General features: G+C 37.0%; 1 protein-coding gene across 3 annotated transcripts; it reads left to right on the forward strand.

Moving 5' to 3' along the window:
* Positions 1-977: 977 nt before the first annotated feature.
* On the forward strand, positions 978-23043 carry LOC126825558 (mitochondrial sodium/calcium exchanger protein). 3 transcript variants are annotated; one of them, XM_050555211.2, is made up of 16 exons: positions 991-1920; positions 4495-4647; positions 6148-6200; positions 7170-7226; positions 8456-8568; positions 10104-10271; positions 10854-10973; positions 11610-11705; positions 14188-14369; positions 15858-15993; positions 17217-17338; positions 17863-17940; positions 19150-19225; positions 20158-20238; positions 21118-21182; positions 22018-23043. In XM_050555211.2, exons 1-16 carry the CDS (start codon positions 1660-1662, stop codon positions 22207-22209), a joined length of 1953 nt encoding a protein of 650 aa, XP_050411168.1. In that variant the 5' UTR covers positions 991-1659; the 3' UTR covers positions 22210-23043. The 3 variants fall into 3 exon arrangements, 2 of the variants coding, with proteins under 2 accessions (XP_050411168.1, XP_050411169.1); XR_007682055.2 differs by lacking the exons at positions 17217-17338; positions 17863-17940; positions 19150-19225; ... (1 more) ...; positions 21118-21182; positions 22018-23043 and adding an exon at positions 14738-14838 and having other exon boundaries at positions 978-1920; positions 15858-15985; XM_050555212.2 differs by lacking the exons at positions 991-1920; positions 4495-4647; positions 6148-6200; ... (4 more) ...; positions 11610-11705; positions 14188-14369 and adding an exon at positions 14738-14838 and having other exon boundaries at positions 22018-23039.
* The last annotated feature ends 1918 nt before the right edge of the window (positions 23044-24961 follow it).

Here is a 24961-nt window from a genome sequence, read left to right on the forward strand (position 1 = left end):
GTGCCGTTAACAATTTTGCGGCACACTTAGGGTGTTGCGGCACACTATAGTTAAGAATCACTGCCCTAAAATCAACAAGGTCAATACAATCCCCTAAACTAATTTATTCAACACGGTCGAAACAATCCCCTAAACCAAATCAACAAAACTATGCATGGTACAGGGCAGTAAGGGGCACCCCTGCTTCCCCTCTGTATCCACCCCTGTTGTTAGATACGGGAATATAACAAGACAGAGGACATGAGCGACAGCACCTGGTCGTTCGGGTGGGACAAAAAACGGGGTTCGGTGTACACTTTGGCCTGGACAGTTGGAATTCAATTGCTGTCCGGCAAAATTCCCCTCATAGCATACAGTTTGGCGTATGCCCCTAAGGAGCCGCGTTGGCTGAGTAAGACCCTGGCTCGCTAGCCTGGAGGTCGTGGGTTCGCTCCCAGTCTTTCCGGAGAAAGTTTATCGGGATTTTCCGGAGTGGTCTCCCCTTGTCAGTGAGTGGTGCCGGACGGACAAGGACAGCTGTCTAGTCGTTCGGATGGGACAAAAACCTGAGGTCCCGTATACACATATTATGTCCCTATCGGTGTAGAAAAGTGGACATTGAACCCAGATCCAAAAGGAGTATTATCAATTCCATATTAGTATTGTGTATTGTAGAATGTGCAATATAGACCGATATACCACACTTGTCTAACATATTGATGTTTAATTGTGTATTGTAGAATGTGCAATATAAACCGATATACCACACTTGTCTAATTATAACATATTTATGTTTAATTGCAATCGAGAATATTTTATATATTTATAATCGTATGTATGTATTTATTATTTATTATGTAATTATTTTTGAAAATCTTCAGAATTGGAAGAAAATAAAGGACATATATTTACAGCTTTTGAATATATATACCACATTCTCTACAAATGTCAAACGTGCAATATGAGAATATATACCACACTAACCCAATTTCCTTATAGGGTTAAATACATAATATCGGAAATACATAACATTATGTGTGAGTAAAATTTCACAGAGAAAAGTGTGTAATCTAGCGAAATAATTACCGGCCAGCATATATATATATATCTCTATATATCACAGCAGTGCGTGTATAGGGAAAGGTGTGTATATAATAACCAGCCAATATAACGGTGTACTGACGTCATTATATATATATACCTGTGTTATGTGTGTTGGATTGAGAAATGTATTAAGTGATGTTTATATCAGCTAGAGATATATGTGACCTATATCTATCTATTCGATATTTGGTCGAGATAATTAACAGTTCTTGTGGCTTTATATTTAGGCCTTCTTGCTAAACGATGTGTGAATTATTATATATGAATAAAACCCAGGCCTACGACACTTGATTCAAACTGGCCGGAGACTTTAATGTGTTGGCTTTCATCTATAAGGGTGAATTTATATCGCGGTCTCAACTGAATTAATCTTATATCTGACCGAATCTGTCCCAATGTTTAAAGACATGTCTATTTAAACAATTTATTCACACCCATGAATACATTATGTAACTTTATTTGATAAATATTGAGACGTTTTTTGTGGATACATAAAAATATTCATGATATATACACGTAATTGCATATCATAATAAAAAGGACGCACAACAAGGAAATTATTAAAATTAGAACATCATGGGAGAGGTTAGTCACGTCTGGAAAATTGTCGTCACAGCTTGTGTCCTATTCGCGGAAATGTCAACAGTTTTAAGTTTTCAGTCATCACTTGTCAACGACTCTACACCAGACGGTTTGGTGAAGTCAAATCGCCAAGCGAGAGATCAGAGTTTCATCAATATCGACCTCCAATCACCTTTAAACAAGGGGAAGCTAAAGGAAATCCGAAATATAATTAGTAACGGAAGTGACGGAGAGGATTCCCCCAATAATGTCGAGGTAAGTGAACAGGTGATGCAAGCCGAAAGGGGCTGACGGAAAATCAAACGATCATGAATGAAAATGTCGTTTATTTGCATGAATAACCATCAGAAACTTTGCATTGCATAGACAACTTCTGTAATTTGGCTATGTTTCAAAGCAGCATCAGGCATGTGATAACTTTTTACTAACTTGAATACAAATATGAAATAGGCTTATACTTACGAGCAGGGGGATTGGATGGCCGAATGGTTAGCGCGTGCATGTTCTATCATAAGGTCTATCATTGAGTCAATTGGCGTGGTTTCGATTCCATGTTTGTACATGACAAGGTTTACTGTCGTCTGGCCAACCCCGTGTGTTTTCTCTGGGTCCTCCGGTTTCCTCCAACTGCTAAACTAAAGACCGCTACGTGCATGCGAATTATTGAAATAAAATTGAACCATATGTTAGTCCCGAAGTGAACTAGTTTGTGTCGAGTGGTCGGTAGATCCCATTTCTCTCTCTCTCTCTCTCTCTTTACTTATAAGTAATTTTATATACATACTAATATATGGGGGGTTGGATGGCCGAATGGTTAGCACGTGCGTGTTGTATCATGCGGCCTGTCATTGAGTCAACTGTCATGGTTTCAAATCCCCGGTTGTACGTGACAAGGATAAGGGTCGCCTGTCCAACCTCGTGGGTTTTCTCCGGGTCCTCAGGTTTCCTCCAAAGACCCCTACACGCAAGCGAATTATTGAAATAAAATTAAAAAACATATGTTAGTCCAGAAATGACCTAGTTTGTGTCGAGTGGACATTAAACCCCATTTCTCTCTCTCTCTCTCTCTCATACTAATATAAAATGTTATCAATTGCTGTCCTGGTAAAAATGATGCAGATCTATCTTCTTCATTAGCCCGGTTGGATCAGAAACGAAAGCTGTTAAACCCCATTGTATTTCATTTCAACAATGAGTATGACTAATGTCAACAAATTATAATTGGGGTTTTAACATGGCTTGGGGTGGTGGTTGGCTGAATGGTTAGCACGTGCGCGCTGTACCATAAAGTCTGTATTTTGAGTCAACTAGCGTGGTTTCGATTCCCCGGTTGTACGTGACAAGGAGTAGGGTCACCTGTCCAACCTCGTGGGTTTTCTCCGGAACCTTCGGTTTCCTCCCACTATTAAAGACCCCTACACGCAAGCGAATTATGGAAATAAAATTTTGTGTCGAATGGACGTTAAACCCCATTTCTCTCTCTCTTTAACATGGCTTACTTCTACGCATTAGATCATAAGGTCTGTCATTGAGTCAAGTGGCGTTGTTTTGATTCCATGCTTGTATGTGACGAGGTTTACAGTCACCTGTCCAACCTCCTGGGCTTCCTCAGACTCCCCCCCCCCCACTGCTAAATATGTTAATCCCAAAATAACCTATTTTGTGTTGAGTGGACATTGAACCCCATTTCTCTTTCTCTCCGTTTAACATCCTTCCCTACTCAGTTTCCACCAACCAGGCTAATGGGGGTTATTTTGCCCAGACAACGTCACTATGACCTAGTCCTAATTAAATTCCAGATGTCTAGGGTCCTTGTTTTTATGAATCATCAGAAAGACTGTATCCTTGTCCTTGTCAGGCCCTTCATATTAAACCAGTGGCAAAGGGATATAAATCAAACCCAGACTCCTTTGCATTTTTGGGAGCCACGGTGCCTGGAGGTCGGGTGTTCGATCCCTGCATTGGCCGAGAAAGTCCATCCCATTTTTCCGACGTGGTTTCCCCTTGTCAGTGGTGCAGAACAGAGGGCCTGACAAGGACAGTTGTACGGTCTTTTCCTTCGAAAAACCGAGGTCCCGTGTATATATTGGAATGCATGTAAAAGATCCCTTGGCAGTTGGAATTCGATATAAGAGTAGGCAATAGTGCCGCTGCCCGGGCAAAATTTCCCTCATAGCACACTGTATGGCGTATGCCCGTCTTCATTAGCCCAGTATAGGAGCAGAACAGTAGGACGTTAAACCCCATTTCATTTCATTTCCTTTGCATTTTGCGCTTGGATGGCCGAATGGTTAGCACATGCGTGATGTATCATAAGGTGAAAGGTCTGTCATTGAGTCAACTGGCATGGTTTTGAATCCCCGGCTGTACGTGACAAGGAATAGAGTCGCCTGTCCAACGCCGTGGGGTTTTCCCGGGTCCTCCGGTTTTCTGCCACTGCTAAAGACCCCTACGAGCAAGCAAAGTACTGAAATAAAATTGAACCACGTGTTAGTCCCAAAATTACCTAGTTTGTATCGAGTGGACGGTAAACCCCATTTCTGTCTCTCTCTCTCTGTGGGTTTTCATCGGGTCCTCCGGTTTCCTCCCACTGCTAAAGACCCCACGCGCAAGCGAATTATTGAAATAGAATTGAATCATGTGTTAGTCCCGAAATGACCTAGTTTGTGGACGTTAAACTCTCTCTCTCTCTCTCTCTCTCTCTCTCTCCTTTGCATTTGGTATATTTCTCTCTCTCTCTCCTTTGCATTTCCTATATTTTATTTTGTATAATTGTATTTTGTATAATTGTATTTTGTATTATTGTATTTTGTATATTTTATTTTGTAGTGTCGAGATTTTCACAATATGAATATAACCGATATTTGTAGTTTTGTGAATCAAACAGCTGACTGTGATATAGATGAGGGGTTTATTAGATATACCAGTTTCGTTTATTGTGATTTTGCGGAACATCTTCTACCATTAGGCCTCGTAATAGTGGTATGATAAATTTATATTTTTATACACCCACATTTTATTGTCATGTATTCAGTCAATGATTTTACAATGCTCGAATGAGATCAAAACCCATCAGGTTCCTGGATCTCGATCAGGGAGAGCTTTTTGTGAAACACCTTACAACTGGCAATCAGTTGCAATAATTTCCATATTTTATTTCATATCATTAACAAATGATGAAAAGTTATTTATAATTAGGAGAGATAAACACCTCCTGTTTCGCATTTAGAGGGGTGTTATTGTCCAATCGACAGTGTCTGATTAACCAATCAAGCATGTTACAATGGTGTATATTAGATAGAATCACGTCCTGGATAAATCTGATTAACCAATCAAGCATGTTACAATGGTGTATATTAGATAGAATCACGTCCTGGATAAATCTGAAGTACCTATTCTTATTATGATAGAAGTTCTTTTTCCCGCGGGCAAAATGACTGTTGGGTCAGATCTAGTTACGGCCATTTTCCATAGCCCTAGAGTCTTGATCGGCTGACGTGGAATCCATGGATAGTAATCTTCTTATTTATTAGGGAGAAAGGCTGATCCATTATAAAGATTGTCACCCATGCCATGTTAATATTTCGGAGGTCCTGTGTACACATTGGGGTGAGTGTAAAAAAAACTCTTGGCAGTTGGAATTGACCCATGTAAGGATACTTACTGGTAATTCAAAGTTCTGGATTTGAATTCTCTCAATCCCCATAAAACTGAGGGGGGATTTCGGTGTACAAAATGGCTGTACTAAATACCCAAAAATTCCGAAAACGAATCCCAAAAGTACCTAAAAGTACTGATCGGCTTCCTGGACTCCAAACCCTGGCTGATTTGGGCTCCCAGTAGGACTCCCTGGACTGAATCTGAACCCCCACTGTGCTCACTGCACCTAATGGGTTTGTAGCACTGATGGGGTGAGCCCATTAAACAAATTCAACATCTGTTGGGACCCATCAACGCCATTGGGGTCCGGGAAAGTGGTTCTAGGTCCAAACAGGTGTATACATTGGCATGCGTGTAAGAGATCGATATATGAGTAGGCCATAATGCCGCTGCCTGGGCTAAATTTCCCTCAGCACACTGCATGATATATACATGTACCAGTCTTCATTAGCCCAGTCGGAGCAGAACAGTAGGACGTTAAACCCCATTTCATTTACATGTTACATGTTGTATGCACAAACTGGCAATCTCCATCTTAAATTACATCAGTTAAATAGTCAGAATATTTGTGTGATGTAGCCAAGCAAGTATGTTATCTCTGCAATTCTTGGGTTTGTTCGTGACAAGGAATAGGCTCACAATTTGTTGTAATGCTGTGGGTCTTTTTATCCTCCCACTTCTGGGAGGTTGGGTGGCCGAATGGTTATCATTGCGTGTTGTATCATAAGGTCTGTCAATTGAACCATATGTTAGAGTCTCTCTCTCTCTCTCTCTCTCTCTCTCTCTCTCTCTAGTTAAATGCTGATTTATTTTTTATCCTAGTTTATTTGGTGGGTGTTTTTGTTTATTGGTCTAGCTGTCACTGCTGATGACTTGTACGTATTTTACTCTTTAAATTAAACATATATTTCACAAGAGCTAAATCTGCCTGAAATGTTATATAAACTATTAATTAGACATTTATTAACTTATCTAGACCATAATCAACTCTCGATGTCATCGCTAGCCTGCGTTATTTAACAATTTGGAATACATTGTTAAACATACATTATGTAAGAGCTAAATCTGTCTACTGCAGATCTTTCTTTAGACCTTAAATTTTATCTAAATTATTAATTAGACATTAATTAACTGATCCAGGCCATAATCAACCCTCGATGTCATCCCTAGCCTGCGATATTTAGCAAATTGGAATACATTTTTTAAAATGGATAATCAAGACTTTGTTTTTTTATCGTACTACGACTTTAGTAATGATGATTGAGACTAGGCCTAAAAATCAATTGGTAATATTTCAGTTCCGAGTGGATTATTTCTGTTTATGTTATCTGCATGTTAACTAATATAGCGAGAACTGTCAACTCTTTATCTAATCTCCCCTTTCAAATTTCTACTCAACATTTGCATTTTTCATAAAATATAAAAATTTTCAACAAAATGTACTGAAAAAGTTTACACAAGCCAGAAACACATTTGATTTTCATTGAATATCTTTTGATTGGGCCCCTTTTTACTCCAACTTAATCCTGGGGGGTCAGGATACAGAATGGTTTAACGTATAGACTTTAGGTCTGTTCTTAGTTCTTATGGCCTGGTTTTGCTTCCTCACTTGTACTGAGTTTTCTCCTGGTCCTCCGGTTACCTCCCACTGCTAAACCCCCTCCCACACAAGCAAATCACTGAAATAAAATTGAACTGTATGTTAGTCATGAAATGACCTAGTTTGTGTCAGTGGAAGTTAAACCCCATTTCTCTCTCGATCTCCCTTTCATTCTTCTTGTTCTAATATCAAGTTTTATTTAAATGGATGGACGTTATGTATCATGGTTTTGATTTTGTTTCAGTTTTTGTCCAGCTTTAACGGTAATCTCGAAAACTCTGGGACTCAGTCATAATATAGCAATATCCTTTAATTAGATATAAATATAGCAATATCCTTTAATTAAATATTACACAGTCGTAATACAGCAATATCCTTTAATTAGATATAAATATAGCAATATCCTTTAATTAAATATTACACAGTCGTAATACAGCAATATCCTTTAACTAAATATTACACAGCAACCCCTCCCCCACACACACCCTGGATCCGCCCCTGCAGGACAGATGGTACAAAATCTCACCTTATAGCCCACTTCACGGTGTCTGTATGTTTTTATTAACCTGGATAAAGCAGAAAGTAGGACATTAAACCCCATTTGATTGTTTTAAATAGTTCAACTTGTGATAGTATCTAGGTTCAATCAGTGTAATAATTTTATACAACATCATGTACACTTGATGATAACACATTAATTATTTAACAACTTATAATCTAGAAAATATTACTGTCAGAGTCAAACACTTTATAAATTGGGGGCAGAATGGTTAGTACGTGCACGTTATATCATAAGGTCTGTCATTGAGTTAACTGGTGTGGTTTCAATTCTCCGGTTGTACGTGACAAGGAGTAGGGTCGCCTGTCCAACCTCCTGGGATTGCTCCGGGTCCTTCGGTTTCCTCCCACTGCTAAAGACCTCTACATGCAAGCCAATTATTGAAATAAAATTAAACCATATGTTAGTCCCGAAATGACCTAGTTTGTGTCGAGTGGACGTTAAACCCCATTTCTCTCTCTCTCTTTCTAAACCAGATTCAGAGATTCCAATTTACTCCAAAACTGAGCAGAATCCCTGTTGTACGTGACAAGGAGTAGGGTCGCCTGTCCAATTTTGTGGGTTTTCTCTGGGTCCTCCGGTTTCCTCCCACTACTAAAGACCCCTACGCGCAAGCGAATTATGGAAATAAAATTGAACCATATGTTAGTCCCGAAATGACCTAGTTTGTGTTGAGTGGATGTTAAACCCCATTCCTCTCTCTCTCTCTCTCTCTCTCTCCAAAACTGAGCAATAAACAATCCTAAAACCATACCAAATATTCAGTGATACCCCATTGTTTTGTTGAAAATAAGGTGGTATGAAAAATAGATTGGTTGAATTGTGTTTTGATCAGAAATGGTTTGAAATGGGGATGGTTTGAAATAGGGAAGGTTTGAATGGTGTTTTGAAAAAAAAAGATCCTAATTTATATTCATTGGAATTATTAAAAATAAAAGTTTTAAAGGTGAGACCTCCTTAATGATGATGTAAGGTGTGACGTTTTTAGCGTTTGGTAATGGAGCACCTGATATATTTTCATCTATTGCTGCTATTGGTAACGCTAGTAACGGTGACGCCGGACTAGCTCTCGGAGCTCTCTTAGGTATAGTTTATTTATTTTCTTATTGTAATGACTCAAAAAATGATATTTTAAGTAGAATCACGAATAAAATGATCAATATCATCATGTCTGCCGTCTTCACCATGTCAAGGGTTAGGGCAGTAGCTTTAAATGTAGGTGGGAGCTGCTGTGGCTCAGTGTGTAGGGTGGTTCCTCGCTAGCCAGGAAGTCCTGGGTTCCTTCCTGGTGTTGAGAATGAGACATTCCTGTGATTTCCCATCGTCAGATGGACAGAAAGCTGGGCTAGGATCAGTGACTAGTCTGTCGAAAGGGACAAAAAAGCAAAGTCGTTTTCATTTCTTAACTGTATTTACCGAGATAAAATCGTGATATGGTAAAGATGACTGTCATCTAATAATATGTTAATCATTATATTAGGGGGGTTGGATGGCCGAATGGTTAGCACGTGCTCGCTGTATCATAAGGCCTGTCATTGAGTCTACTGGCGTGGTTTCGAATCCGGTTCTCCGGTTTCCTCCCACTGCTAAATACCCCTACGCGCAAGCGAATTATTGAAATGAAATTAAACCATATGTTAGTCCTGAAATGACCTATTTTTTGTTGAGTGGACGCTAAACCCCACTTCTCTCTCTCTCTCTATCATTTTATTAAACAATGTCAATCAAGTAGGCCTTAAAATGGGCCTTAAAGCTGGACTTACAGTAGGTCTTACAATGCAGAATTGAACATATCACTATTGCTTTACTTCACTAGACCTAGTTATCATTGACAATTCATTTCCTGAAAGCTGGATGCTTAAATCAAGACCTGGTGGCGCACTGAGTATGGTGCAGACTTGCTAACCAGTACGACTCGGGTTCAAGTACGATTTATGGAATAGAAAGTTTCATTAGTCATTTGGATGAGATAAGAATCCAGCATCCCATTTATACACATTGGTGTGTGTGTCACATAACCCTTCGCAGTTGGAATCTGGAGAAGTGTCACCATGATTTTCTGGATAGCTGACTGCATGTTGTTTCACATGTTCCAGAAGCAACGACTGCGAGTTTCACAACATCTGGCTGTTGCTTGTTTACTTCACAATTCCCGAACTTATAGCTATGTTATCTACAGACACGTGAGAAGTAACGTCCAAACAGAGTTTGTGACATTGCGACCTCCACGGAAACCTTGACATTGAATGAACCTTGAACTTTGCAACTTGATTATCACAGGTAGACATTTTATCTTGAAAGTGCGAGACTTGGTATTCGCGACGATCGAGGAATCTAATAGGCTCACAAGTTGGGCTTGTACCCATTTGAAATTAGTGACACAATATGCAGGGTATTACGTGAAGGCCTTGATAAGATGTAAGTAGTTAAAGCGAGATCAAGCCTTCTATTGAAGATGGTCATTTCAAGACTTCATTAGCCCAGTCTGTGTCGAAACCCAGAATGTTAACCCCATTTCATTTCACTCTGCTTACTCAATTTGTTTGATTATTTTGTCTCTATTTGCTGAGAGCTGGATATCCAAGTCCAAATATTTAATTATTTTGTCTCGATCATCAGGTGCTGGTGTATTTGTTACAACAGTTGTAGCTGGTGTTATTGCTATCGTTCGACCTTTTGATGCGATGCAGAGACCGTTTCTACGTGATGTCATATTTTATCTAGCGGCAGTTTTCTGGACGTTTTACATTCTATGGAAGAAAGAGATTACTAAATATGAATCGATTGGTAATTATATAATTAATTACTATCATATCTGTCTGTCAGCCATTTTGGGGGGTTGGATGGCCGAATGGTCAGCATGTGCGCGTTTTGTCATAAGGTCTGTCATTGAGTCAACTGGCGTGGTTTCGATTCCCAAGCTGTATGTTACAAGGAGTAGGGTCGCCTGTCCAACCTTGTGGATTTCCTTCCACTGCTAAAGAACCCTATGCGCCAGCGAATTATTGAAATAAAATTGAACCATATGTTAGCCCGGAAATGACCTAGTTTGTGTTGACTGAAAGTTAACCCTCTCTCTCTCTCTCTCTCTCTCTCTCTCTCTCTCTCTCTTGTCAGTCGTGCAGGACGGGAGCCTGACAAGGAAAGCGTCTAGTCATTTGGATGGAATGGAAAAGTAAGGTTGCATGTGCACATTGGCGTGCATGTAAAAGAATTCTTGACCAAGAGTTATTCCCCTTTGTGGAAACAAAGTGCAAACGTATATGCCAAGATGTTGTTATCGTGGGTAGCTAGTTGAAGACCAACATGTTATCCAGTTGCCCATGGAAGAGTTTAGAATAAAGTAGAAAAAAATCTATGTACTTTCAGGTTTTATATTGTTCTATGTGTTTTATGTGGTAGTAGTGGTGGCTGGACGATATATCTACCAAAAACAACGAGGGTTACCAACACCACCTGTTACTGTAATAACTAATCAAACAATATCTGGTAGGTTTGTTACCATAGTAACCAATCAAACAATATCTGGTAGGTTTGTTACCGTAGTAACTAATCAAACAATATCAGGTAGGTTTGTTACTGTAGTAACGAATCAAACAATATCTGGTAGGTTTGTTACCGTAGTAACCAGTCGAACAATATCTGGTAGGTTTGTTACCATAGTTACTAGTCAAACAGTATCTGGTAGGTTTGTAGTAGTTACCAGCCTCGGCAATTCAAAGCATTCATGTAATTCTTCAGACCTGCAGAATTGTTCAAGGTATTAAGTAATGGTTTTTTTTGTGGTATTATTATTGAGACATTTGATTGGCTGTCTATTCAAGTTAAAGGGAATATCATGCAGTTGTGAAAACCAAGATTTTTATTTTTTAAACATGTTTTAATTTTAATCCGATTTGTGGGAATATTGTATTGATAAAATGTTATCAGTCATTTGGGAACCAAAGTGTAGACTACTCGTTGGCATGGATGTGAAAGAACCAATGACAGTTGGAATTCGATGAAGACTTACCAAATGTGCAAAATTTTACATTTTATCATACGGCATGAGGAATGCCCGGCCTCATTATGCCGGGATCTTAAACCCCATTTCATTTCATTTGACATTGTTTCGTTTTATTTCAGCAATTCACAATCAGGAAATAATAATCAGTGATCCAAACGAAGAAGATTCTCAGTCAATTGATCCTAATTTATCTTCTGTCAACACTTTATTAGAGGGTAGGTGGCTATATGTATTTACATGGCATAACATTAGAGGTTATGTATTTACATGTCAAAACATTAGAGTGTAAGTATTTACGTGGCAGTTAATTTACATGCCATGAAATTAAGAATTTCAAAGAATTTAATTTTTAAACATAGTAAATACAGTTAAAATTGATTTATAATTGATTAATGGAAAAAAGTGTCAGACGTTTTTGCAATTTTTAGATAAACAAGATGGACGAATGATTGACTAGTAGGCATGGATTGTGGTATTTATAATAAGTAATAGATTTCTTTAAACGAAATCGGGGGGTTGGATGGCCGAATGGTTAGCACACGCGCGCTGTATCATACGGCCTGTCATTGAGTCAACTGGCGTGGTTTCGAATCCCCTGTTGTACGTGACAAGGAGTAGGGTCGCCTGTCCAACCTCGTGGGTTTTCTCCGGGTCCTCCGGTTTCCTCCCACTACTAAAGACCCCTACACGCAAGCGAATTATTGAAATAAAATTAAAACCATATGTTAGTCCCGAAATGACCTAGTTTGTGTCGAGTGGACATTAAACCCCATCTCTCTTTCTCTCTCTCTCTCTCTCTCTTTCTCTCTCTCTTTTTTTTTTTAAACGAAATCTGTACTAGTTAAATATAGTTATTAAATATACTTGTACTAGTTAAATATAATTATTAAATATACTTGTACTAGTTAAATATAGTTATTAAATATACTTGTACTAGTTAAATATAATTATTGAATGTACTTGTACTAGTTAAATATAATTATTAAATATACTTGTACTAGTTAAATATAGTTATTAAATATACTTGTACTAGTTAAATATAATTATTGAATGTACTTGTACTAGTTAAATATAGTTATTAAATATACTTCTACTAGTTAAATATAATTATTAAATATACTTGTACTAGTTAAATATAGTTATTAAATATACTTGTACTAGTTAAATATAATTATTAAATATACTTGTACTAGTTAAATATAGTTATTGAATATACTTGTACTAGTTAAATATAATTATTAAATATACTTCTACTAGTTAAATATAGTTATTAAATATACTTGTACTAGTTAAATATAGTTATTGAATGTACTTGTACTAGTTAAATATAGTTATTAAATATACTTGTACTAGTTAAATATAGTTATTAAATATACTTGTACTAGTTAAATATAGTTATTGAATGTACTTGTACTAGTTAAATATAATTATTGAATGTACTTGTACTAGTTAAATATAGTTATTAAATATACTTGTACTAGTTAAATATAGTTATTAAATATACTTGTACTAGTTAAATATAGTTATTGAATGTACTTGTACTAGTTAAATATAATTATTGAATGTACTTGTACTAGTTAAATATAGTTATTAAATATACTTGTACTAGTTAAATATAATTATTGAATGTACTTGTACTAGTTAAATATAATTATTAAATATACTTGTACTAGTTAAATATAATTATTGAATGTACTTGTACTAGTTAAATATAATTATTGAATGTACTTGTACTAGTTAAATATAATTATTGAATGTACTTGTACTAGTTAAATATAATTATTGAAGGTACTTGTACTAGTTAATTATAATTATTGAATGTACTTGTACTAGTTAAATATAATTAATAGATATACTTGTACTAGTTAAATATAATTATTGAATATACTTGTACTAGTTAAATATAATTATTTTATAACTACATACAAAAACAAGCAAATATCATGGTTGTATTCAATGGCTTGAAAACGTACAACTTTTGTCCAGAATGATGTCACTTTCAGAATTACGTCAAACAGTAATGACGGTCACCACTAAGCAACTACAATTTTTGTAAAAAAGAAAGAAAAAGGAGGGTGGAACCCATGATGAATTTTAACGTTGTTTTTGATAGTATACAGTGTATTTTGAGATTTGCATTTACATTTAATAAATAGATAGAACTCAATGACCAACTGAATATGGCTCGGGTTATTCAATGGTTCACTCGAGTGTATCCCTGCCGCATGGATACACTCTCTTGAACCATTGAATAACTGGAGCTGTTTTCAATGGTCATTGAGTTCTATCTATTTATTAAATGTACAGGGTGACCCAAAAAAATGCCACTCATGAAAACGTCAATTACATGCAAAGTCCTTTTTGGGATAGTCTGAACTGAAGACAGCCATCACTGCCAAAATCAGGAGAATCCCTGGGGAGGAGTGTGTGAGAGTAATTGACAATTTTGCACGTCGGATTCAGGTCTGCTTGGAGCGCAGAGGTGGATATTTAGAGCATATCTTGGAACGAACATAAAAAAATGATGATCAAACCAAAATCTTTGAAAATGGGTAGAAATGTCAGGCATAGACTAAAGTTTATTTGTACCAAATATGAATAAAATGCAAAAATGACTTTGCATGTAATTGATGTTTTCATGAGTGGCATTTTTTTGGGGTCACCCTGTACTTGTACTAGTTAAATTATATTTTATAGATGAAAGACGTCCGTTATTAAATACTGAAGCATGTAAATTAACGAACTACGTTCAAGATACAGTTTCTATAGAACAGGAATATATTCATCCTCTGATTATATTCGTTCATTCTCTCAATCCTATTGATCATGATAAATGGGTGAAAGCTGGATGTTTTGGAAGATTCTATGAAATATTTAAAGTAAGTTGATGGTGTGATAAACTAATTCAAAATGGCAATCAATTTATTTTCTCGATAGTTGCCGTCAGGACTGTATTACACAAGGGGGGGTTGAATGGCTGAATGGCTTGCGTGTGCGCGCTGTGTCATAAAGTCTGTCATTAAGTCAATTGGCGTGGTTTCGATCCCCGGTTGTACATGACAAGGAGTAGGGTCGTCTGTCCAATCTCGTGGGTTTTCTCCGGGTTCTCCGGTTTCCTCCAACTGCTAAAGACCCCTACGCTCAAGCGAATTATTGAAATAAAATTGAATCATGTGTTAGTCCCGAAATGACCTAGTTTGTGACGAGTGGACGTTAAAGCCTATTATTCTCTCTCTCTCTCCTCTAGTTTCCTCCAACTGGTAAAGCCCCATGTGTGGAAGCGAATTGTTGAAATAAAATGGAAACATGTGTTACTCCTGAAATGACTTAGTTTGTGTTGAGTGGATGGTAAACTCTATTTCATTCTCTGTCTGTGTTGTTACATCATTGATAGGTATATGATAGAAAGGAATTTGATATAGAGTAAGATATTGTACGCTATATATCATTCTGATTATAATATAGATATAATAATAATCAGGTTATCATCTTTTGTCAATTTACAAGTTCAAAGGTTGTATTTAATGTTGACAGCTTTATAATTTATTATTTAAATTACTCTAATGTAAAAACAGCTTATTTACAAAATAGAGTAAAATCAAGGACTGTTAATTACGTATTTATATGTCCCCACAGGTTAAACAATGTTAGTATATAAAACCGAGCAATGCGAAACAATTTTCTTAAAACAGTAGTTTAATTTTAATTTTCCAAGTCATTTTTGAATCGTAATCAAAATGAATCAAACCTGAAAACCCCCAATTGTTCCGACACAAGAAGTTTATAGAGAATTGACGGATGAATTTATGGGAAGTGTTTTTATTGTAGTGAAGGTACTTTTTTTACAAATTGCCAGTTTAAAATCGGGCGAGGGGGGGGGGGTGTGTGCAGGCGCACTACTCAGCACCCCTCCTCGGTATCCCACCTCTACCATATGTTGGGGGATTGGAATGGTTAGCCCGTGCATGCTGTATCATAAGGCCTGTCATTAAGTCAGCTGGCGTGGTTTCGAATCCCCAGTTGTACGTGACAAGGAGTAGGGTCGCCTGTCCAACCTCGTGGGTTTTCTCCGTGTCCTCCGGTTTCCTCCCACTGTGAATTATTGAAATAAAATTATACCATATGTTAGTCCCGAAATGACCTAGTTCGCTCTCTCTCTCTCTCTGCCATATGTTAGTCTAGAGAGTTGATTATGGTCTTGTTTTGTTGATAAATATCTAATTAATAGTTGATATGACATTTAAGGCCAAAAGAAAGATCTACAATAGGCAGATTTATGTTTAGCATAAAAATAAGTCAAAATTTGAGTAATTTTGAAATAAAGTTTAACCTATAGTTTGCCTAACTCTTCCTCTGTGTTATTTCAGTGTCCAGTAGTATTTATATTAAAACTAACTATACCAGTTGTAGATTATGAAGATGAAATCAAACACAATTGGTCCAGATATGTCAACTCTCTCCACTGTACTGTCGGACCATTGTTCGCTATATTTGCTACTAATTGTAAGTATTTGATATGTTAGTAAATGACTGAGGTTGTCAAAACAAACCCACTGTAAGCAAATCAATGCTTGAATTTGTGAGTGTGCAATTGTCCAAGGAACTATCATGCCGAGTTGAATGTAGATCGTACTTGAGTTGGAACCACGGAGCCTGAGTGAGTAAGACGCTGACACGCTAGCCAGGAAGTCGTGGGTTCGCTCCCGGTGTTGGCCGAGAAATTTTATCGAGATGATCCAGAGCGGTTTCTCCTTGTCAGTGGTGCAGGATGGATGGCCTGACCAGGAAAGCTGTTGTTTGGATGGGACAAAAAAAACAAGGTCTTTGGTATACATTGATGTGCACATAAAAGATCCCAAGACATTTGGAATTCAATATAAGAGAAGGAGGCCACAGTACCGCTGCCCGGGCCATATTTCCCTCATGGCACACTATGGCGTATACCCGTCTTCTTTAGCCCAGTCGGAGCAGAACAGTAGGATGTTAAACCCCATTTCATTTTAGTATTTGAGTTGATGGAGTCTTAGGTTTTTTTTTTGTGAGATCCGCAAGATCAGTAGCAAGATGGGACCAAGTGTAAAAACATCAACAGATAAGAAACAGTGGTGACACCAAGGGGGGAAAAGTGCCTCCCCCCACCCATTTATTTATTTATTTATTTATTCTTCAAGTAAAGGTTACAACATGACAATAAATTAATGTATTATAATAAGAACTAGTGTCGCATTACACGACTGGGAAAGTGACAACAATAAATACAGATATGTATATGAAAATAAGAACTATGTGCTACATTGTAATGTGGGATGCCATATGAGACAAGCATAGAGAAATATGATAGCTATGGTGTCATGAAGAGACCTTTACTTAGCCCATAAAGCCTGACGTATATAACATAAATCTGGTCTGCCCTCCGTTTGCCCCCCCAATAATTTTAATAAATAAAAAAAAAGTATTTGTGATATGTTTCGGTAATCAATACTTTCTACAGTGATTAAATCCCACATCCCCACTCAGTCATAGACTTGTGCATGTTGTAGAGTCTGAGTGAAGTTATTCAAAAATGTCTGGGGAAGCCCCCTACCCCTGGTTGAAGCTGGTGCCCTTGTCCCCTTAACCTTGGACTTTGCCCCAGCTTTGCCCCTCCAACCACCAGCCACGTTCCCTACCACAGATTAGAAAGTTGAATTCTGTATATATAAACTGTTTAATTTGATTGTTTTTAGTAGGATGGAAGACAATAGGTAATGTTTATCCAGTATGGGCGTTAGTTTTACCAGTAGGAGTTATCTTATCTTTAGCTGTGTTTCTTACGTCCAATAATAATCAATATCCCCGCTATCATGCTGTAAGTATTCTTGTTCTGATTGGTCGATTGGGTATGGCGGTCCTTATTTGCACCAGTTAGAGGCTAACTAATATTTTCTTTGCACCCGAATTATTAAAGATACATTATGTAAGATTTAGATAAAGAGCTGGCCGTTCTTGCTATAATAATTCAAAAATAGATAATGCAAAATGAATATATTGAAAATTTCATACAAATTACTTTATTCTGAGTGAACATATTATAGCCTTAACAATCAATTTCTGTAGAGCAAGTCTATGTAAGGAAGGCTCAAGCTGTCTGTCGCTATAGTCACAATTTGTGATAAAAATATGGAAGTGGCGATTAAAATTGGATTTTGGAGATAATGTTTTGCGGTATGGGCAATTCTTTTTGAGAATTAACTGCCGGAAAAAAAACTTAAAATTCTAATCATATTTATCCTGGATTAACCATTACATTTAGCGTCAATCAAGTCATTATTTACTCCTAATGATTAATCCAAGCGGTGATTATTTGATGTTTCGTTTGGGTTATTATTTCAGGTATTTGCCTATTTAGGGTTTTTAGTTTCTGTAATATGGATTTATTGTATAGCTAACGAGGTTGTCAATATTCTACAGGTATGTATATTTATAGAATTATTCATAGGACAGGGAGCTAATTCATAGGACAGGGAGCTAATTCATAGGACAGGGAGCTAATTCATAGGTCAGTCAGGGAGCTAATTCATAGGTCAGTCAGGGAGCTAATTCATAGGTCAAGGAGCTAATTCATAGGTCAGTCAGGGAGCTAATTCATAGGTCAGGGAGCTAATTCATAGGTCAGTCAGGGAGCTAATTCATAGGCCTGACAGGGAAGTATTTGATCTTGTGGACCCATGATTGTACACGGAGGATAGCTCTAACTCACAAACCAGGAGACATCAGGTTTGATCTTGGCATTGGTTAAGGTAATCCCTTGGAACTTTCCAGTCTGATTTCACCTTGTTAAAGGGGCAAGACAAGAGGGTGTGGCAAAAAGCGTTTAGTCATTCAGCTAAGTGGTTAAGACTCTGGCTCGCTTGCCTGGAGGTCGGGGTTCGCTCCCGGTTTTGGCCGAGGAACCTGATGTGGTTTTCCCTTGTCAGTGGTGCAGGATGGAGGGTCTGACAATCTGGCTCGCTTGCCTGGAGGTCACAGTTTGTTCCCGTTGTTGGTAGAAGAAGTTCACCAGGACTTTTCGGCGTGGTTTCCCCTTGTCAGTGGTGCAGGATGGAGGGCCTGACAAGGACAGCTGTCTATAGTCGTCTGGATGGGATGAAAAAACCGAGGTCCTTTGTACTAGTGTGCACGTGAAAGATCCCCTGGCAGTTGGAATTTGATATAAGAGTAGGCCGTAGTGCCGCTGTCCGGGCAAAATTTCCCTCATAGCACACTGTATGATGTATGTCTGTCTTCCTTGGCCCAGTCAGAGCCAGAACAGTAGGACGTTAAACCCCATTTCATTTCATTTTATTTTTGTTGCATCTGTTTGAACTGCATCTTCCATAACACTACTATATTAAACCAATCTACCTTCAGACACTTTTCGTGGTTTCGAACCCACTGTCCAACCTCGTGGGTTTTCTCTGGGTCCTCCACTGCTAAAGACCCCTACGCGCAAGCAAATTATTGAAATAAAATTAGACCACATGTTTGTCCCGAAATGACCTAGTTTGGGTTGAGTGGACGTTAAACTCATTTTCTCTCTCTCTTTTCAGAAACTTATGGGAATGCACAAAACATAGCTCCCTCATCTAAAATCTTTTCCAATCTGCCCACTAATCTATAAATGTGTGTGTCTTTTTTCAGATGTTTGGTATAGTGTTTAACATCAGTAATGCTATATTAGGGTTAACATTTCTAGCATGGGGTAATTCTATAGGAGGTAGGTCTTCTTATATTTTTCATAAAGACAAACATTATTCTATAATTCTTATCAAGTTATTTGTTGATTAAAGGGAGGGAACTCTGTTTAATTTATTCGGCTGACTGTGCCTGTGTGAAGTCAACACTCTATTTGCTCTGTAGATATCTACTTGCTAAAACATTATTTAAGTGTGGTTTGAAGGTCTACAGCCCCGTAGCCAGCAGGGAGGAAGGGGGCGCGATGCCCCCCTGAAAAATTGTTTGCTCCCCCCGCCCAAAAAAAAGGTGCCAACCATATCTTTAAAATACCTATTGTAGACTGTGCCCCCCGACCCTAAAAATTTCACCGCCCCTCCAAAGCCAACAAGCTGGCTATGGGCCTCATGATCGAGGGCGAGACATTAAGTGATAAATTAATATTTCACGTGGGATGTTAGCACCGAGTGTTGTTTCAATATATTACACAATGTCTTAAAATACAGACACTCGCATGTGCTTTGCAATGAAATACGTCACACGAGTCCAATATTTCATCTAGTGTAAATAATGTACGATTGGCAAGTTGTTCGCACATTATTTGAAATAAGAGTACACCAACATCAAAGGATAACGTCACATCTGTATTTTAAAGGCATAAGTACGCTTTGTTAAGGGTTGTTTGAAAAATGTTGGTACAGAAAGATGTGTGGGTGTGCCATCAAAAGAGTGGGTGCATCATAAAAAGAATGGGTGCCCCATACAAAGAGTGGTTGCCCCATAAAAACAGTCGGTGTCCCATAAAAAGAGTGGGTGCACCATAAAAAAGGGTAGGTGTACCATCAAAACAGTGGGTGCACCATAAAAAAGGGTAGGTGTACCATCAAAAGAGGGGGTACGCCGTAAAAAGAGAAGGTAGGGTGCATGTCATGGCTGTGAAAATTTGTCTTTCATATTATTGTTGTTTGTTTTTAGATCTGATAGCAGACACAGCAATGGCTAAACAAGGTTATCCTAGGATGGGTATATCAGCCTGCTTTGGTGGACCACTTTTTAGTATCCTTTTTAACCTAAAACCATCCTTAGAAATTAGGATGGTGACCAGCAAAATTAAATGAGGTTAAAACGGAAATTCAATGAAATGAAATAGGGTTTAACGTCTTACTGTTCTGCACCGACTGGGCTAATGAAAAAAGGCCATACAGTGTGCTATGAGGGTAATTTAGCCAGGGCAGTGGCACTACAGTTACTCTTGTTTTGAATTCCAGCTGTCAAAGGTTCTTTTACATGCACACCAGTGTGTGCAGGAGACCTAGGTTTTCACCCCATTCGAAGGACTAGACAAAAAGGTTAATTCTCTACATAGTTTACAGGTAGTTCATCAACTAATGAAGGAAAGTAGTTTAAAGAAGCTAAATCACTAATATTTGGAACCGAAAAATTGACACAAATTGGTCGCATATGATAATGTAATATGAATGTATATAAACTGATTTACATTCAATCGTTTCTGTTTTTACTCTAATTTTAAATCAGTTATGTTCGGCGAAATACGCCAGAAGCCTCAATTGAATGTCAGTCTCTAGTGTCTGGGTATTGCAGTCTACACCGATAGTTTTTATTGCGCATGCTCTCCAGATAAGAATATGGCGTCCCCGTTTGACATGACGTGGAATACCTCTAGCCTCGTTCTTTGAGTCCCTTGTTACAAATGGCGCTGAAACGCATTATGGTACACGATTCCTGTACCAATGGCAAATGTTTATTTTATCTTTAATATTGGATATCAGAAGCCCATCTTTTTCCGGTCAGATCACAACATCAACGTGGATTTAAATTGACAAATAATTTGTGTTTTCAATGTCGAAGACTTTAGATGATATTGAGTTAGAGACTTAGCTAGTTTAATTTGTAAATTTCCTCAACACCCTCTAGATTTATTGTTAGGTATTGGTATTCCGTTTACTATTGGTACATTTAAAAATGGTGGGAGTTACTCAGTAAGTAACATGCTTTACTTATGTTAAATGTTTTTGTTTTGTTTATTAATAATCACATAAGTATAACTAATTAGCTAGGTACATGTATAATTTAATAAACCATTCACTAAATGGGGCAAATATTGACGTAAATAGAATTTTACATAAATATTGTATTAAATAGTGTGATTGTAGATTGTTGAATTAAGCTGAGAGATATACAATACCTTGACTAAGTTGAATTTTGAGATAAATAAGCAATTGATTGTTTAAGATTTTAGAACGCCATAACTTTGATTCTGATCAGGGAGAGTAATGAAACTTGGTCTAAAGTTTGATTACATCTAAACCATGATTAAATTCATGCTAAGCACCAATAAACAATTTGAATAGTGATTCTTTGGAGAACAACAGCTCTTGATTCTAATTGAGTTACAATACATAAATACCAGGAATAATTTGAAAATAGCATTTAATTTCTGCTTAAACATACAATATGCAAGAGCTAAATCTGCCTATTGCACATCTCTGTTTAGGACTGAAATGTTATCTAAATTATTAATTAGACCTTAATTAATTAATCAAGACTTTGTGTTTATTTTACTGACTTTAGTAATGATGATCAAGGCTAGCCTAAAATTCAAAAGCTAATATCTCGGTTCAGGGTAGAGCAATTTTCAGCATATTCTATTTACGTTATCTAGTTGTTAACCATTATAGTGAGAACTATCAACACTTTATCTAATCTCCCATAATGTCTCTTTAACAATTGATAAGAATGATAAACAGTTTGATTGCTTGATGTTAAATGTGCATTAATTAATAACAATGTTGACGTGTTTTATTAAAATTTCAGTTGAATGTGACACTTGAAGAGATTGTATTAGCAGGGTTCCTGGCATTCAGTCTGGTATCTTCCCTACTCATAGTACCACTATCAGGATTCCGTATGACCAGAGCTTGGGGTATTTATTTAATGGTTCTGTACGTTGTCTTCCTGCTAGTGGCACTGTTAACGGAGACCGGAGTCATCCATGGTAATTTGTAATCATAACCAACGTTTTCATTGGCTAAAGGACTGAAATCTGTTTTAGGATTTGAAATATCAACCAATAAGAATGTGGTATACTTAAAGGTCATAATGAATGATGACCTTTGGTCAGAACGAAGACAGTTTACCTGGAATTTACCTCACATTCTCCAACGTCGTGGGTTTTCTCCGGGTCCTCCAGTTTCCTCCCACTGCTAAAGACCCCTACGCGCAAGTGAATTATTGACATAAAATTAAAAACCATATGTTAGTCCTGAAATGACCTAGTTTGTGTCAGGTGGACATTAAACCCCATTTCTCTCTCTCTCTCGCTCTCTCTTTCTCTCTCTCTCCTCCCATTTCCTATGTGATAATAAATCTCCTGTATTTACATATACAGATATTGAAATGTCATCACCCCTGTCTGTCTGTCTGTCTGTCTGCCTGTCTGTTGAGGATTATCTTCAATTACTTGTCGACATTCTAGTCAAGCTAAAGTTATTATCAGGTTGACTTTTGTACAGGAGAGGAGGAATCCTATTCATTTTCAGTCTGAAAAGCTAAAGTTATTTTTTCTCAACATTATTTCATGGTTGTTACCCTTGATCAGTTTATAGTGAGGTGTCAATGCTGCCACCACCCACACAAGAATAAAAATGTGACAGTCTTTATGGATTGTTCCAACAACTTAGCTGCTATGGGTGTTTCTTTGTCTTACAAGTTATCAACCTGTGTTTTGAGGGAATGTTAAAAGTTCCTACAAGTCTTTCATCTGATCTCAGAAATAAAAGATGAATGACACAGCCTTGTATTGATCTCAGTTGTCTATATGATCTAAAACCTTGCACTGTGTATTATGCGGTTGTGAGTTCAGTCCCATAGATAATATTAGATATTTATATAGTTTACAACCTTGCGCTGTGTATTATAGTTTTGTCATCTATGCAGTTATGAGTTCAGTCCCATAGATAGTATAAGATATTTATATAATTTAAAACTTTTGCACTGTGTATTATAGTTATGTCACCTATGTAGTTGTGAGTTCAACCCCACAGATAATATTAGATATTTATGTGGTTTAAAACCTTGCACTGTGTATTATAGTTATGTCATCTATGCAGTTGTGAGTTCAACCCCATAGATAATATTAGATATTATATGGTTTTAAACCTTGCACTGTGTATTGTAGTTCTGTCACCTATGCAGTTGTGGATCCAACCCCATGTACTATAACATAAGATAATTTTAGATATTATATGGTCTAAAACCTGTGTGTTATAGTTCTGTCACCTATGCAGTTGTGAGTTCAAACACATGTACTATAACACCGGTCTACATGTAGACAGGGTCTCAAGACACTTAAACAGTTTGACATTTTCACACTTATAGCATTACCCACACTGAGATAGTTATACACTTCAGGGGCGGATCTAGGAATTTTGAAAGGGGGGGCGCTGCAAAATGAAGGCATTGACCGCGGAGATGGGGCACGCCGCTGATGGGGGGGGGGGGGGGGCCAAGAAAATTATCCGTCATTTCCTTGCATCTGTAGCCATTCCAAGAGCTATTTCCCAGACTGGTGTGTTTGAGTTGATGGTTTGAGTTTTTTGGGATCCCTACAACGGGTTGGGAACGGACATATTTGAGTCTGAGAAAAGGCACTTTCAGCAGTAAAAAAGGGCACTGTCGAAAATTAGGGGGGGTGGGCATGTGAGATAGATATACACTTATAGCTTTACCTACATGGTTACTGAAGTATGGTTGAGATAGTTATACACTGATTTATATCTAAAATAGTTGAGTGTCATAAATGTCACATTTATTTGAGTAATGTCACATGATATAAATTATATAAATGTCACATGATATTACGTATTTAAATTATCTGATTAATTTCACATGATAATTTGGTTTTGAGTAATATCACATTATAATTTGGTTTTGAGTAATGTCACATGATAATTTGTTTTTGGGTAATGTCACATGATAATTTGTTTATGAGTAATGTCACATGATAATTGTTTTGAGTAATGTCACATGATATTTGAGTAATGTTAGGATAGTTTGTTCATTTCATATTATAAACAACTGTAATTTATTATGTAAATAACTATTATAACTATTGTATTATATAGGTTGAATTATATTATAAACAATTGTAATTTATTATGTAAATAACTATTATAACTATTGTATTGTACATATAGGTTGAATTATATTATAAACAATTGTAATTTATTATGTAAATAACTATTATAACTATTGTATTGTACATATAGGTTGAATTATTTATATCTGTTGTATAATATGCAATATATTTTTGATACCAGATTATTTTGTCTAGTGCCAACTGCTAATCATCCTTACATATTACATGGGAGATAACTCCATGTTAGAACACATGAAATAAAATAGGGTTTAACCTACTAATTTTATGCATCAGCCGGGATAATGAAGATAGGTATACGCCATGTTTGCTATGACGTTTTCTGCACCAGACTGAACAATCCATGAGCCATCCAAGAATAAAAAAGCTTTCATGCTGATAACTGTTAAATCAATAGTCATGATAAATGATAACCTAATATTAAGTCATAAATGATAAACTAATATTAAGTCACAATTCCACAGAGGGTTTTAGTCGACATTTTATACAGTGTAATGTTATTTATACAGCATAATGTTATTTATACACTGTAATAATATTTAAACAGTGTAATGTTATTTATACAGTGTAATAATGATGTACGATGTATTATTTATACAGTGT

The sequence above is a fragment of the Patella vulgata genome, chromosome 6, assembly GCF_932274485.2.
Source record: "Patella vulgata chromosome 6, xgPatVulg1.2, whole genome shotgun sequence".
NCBI lineage: Eukaryota > Metazoa > Mollusca > Gastropoda > Patellidae > Patella > Patella vulgata.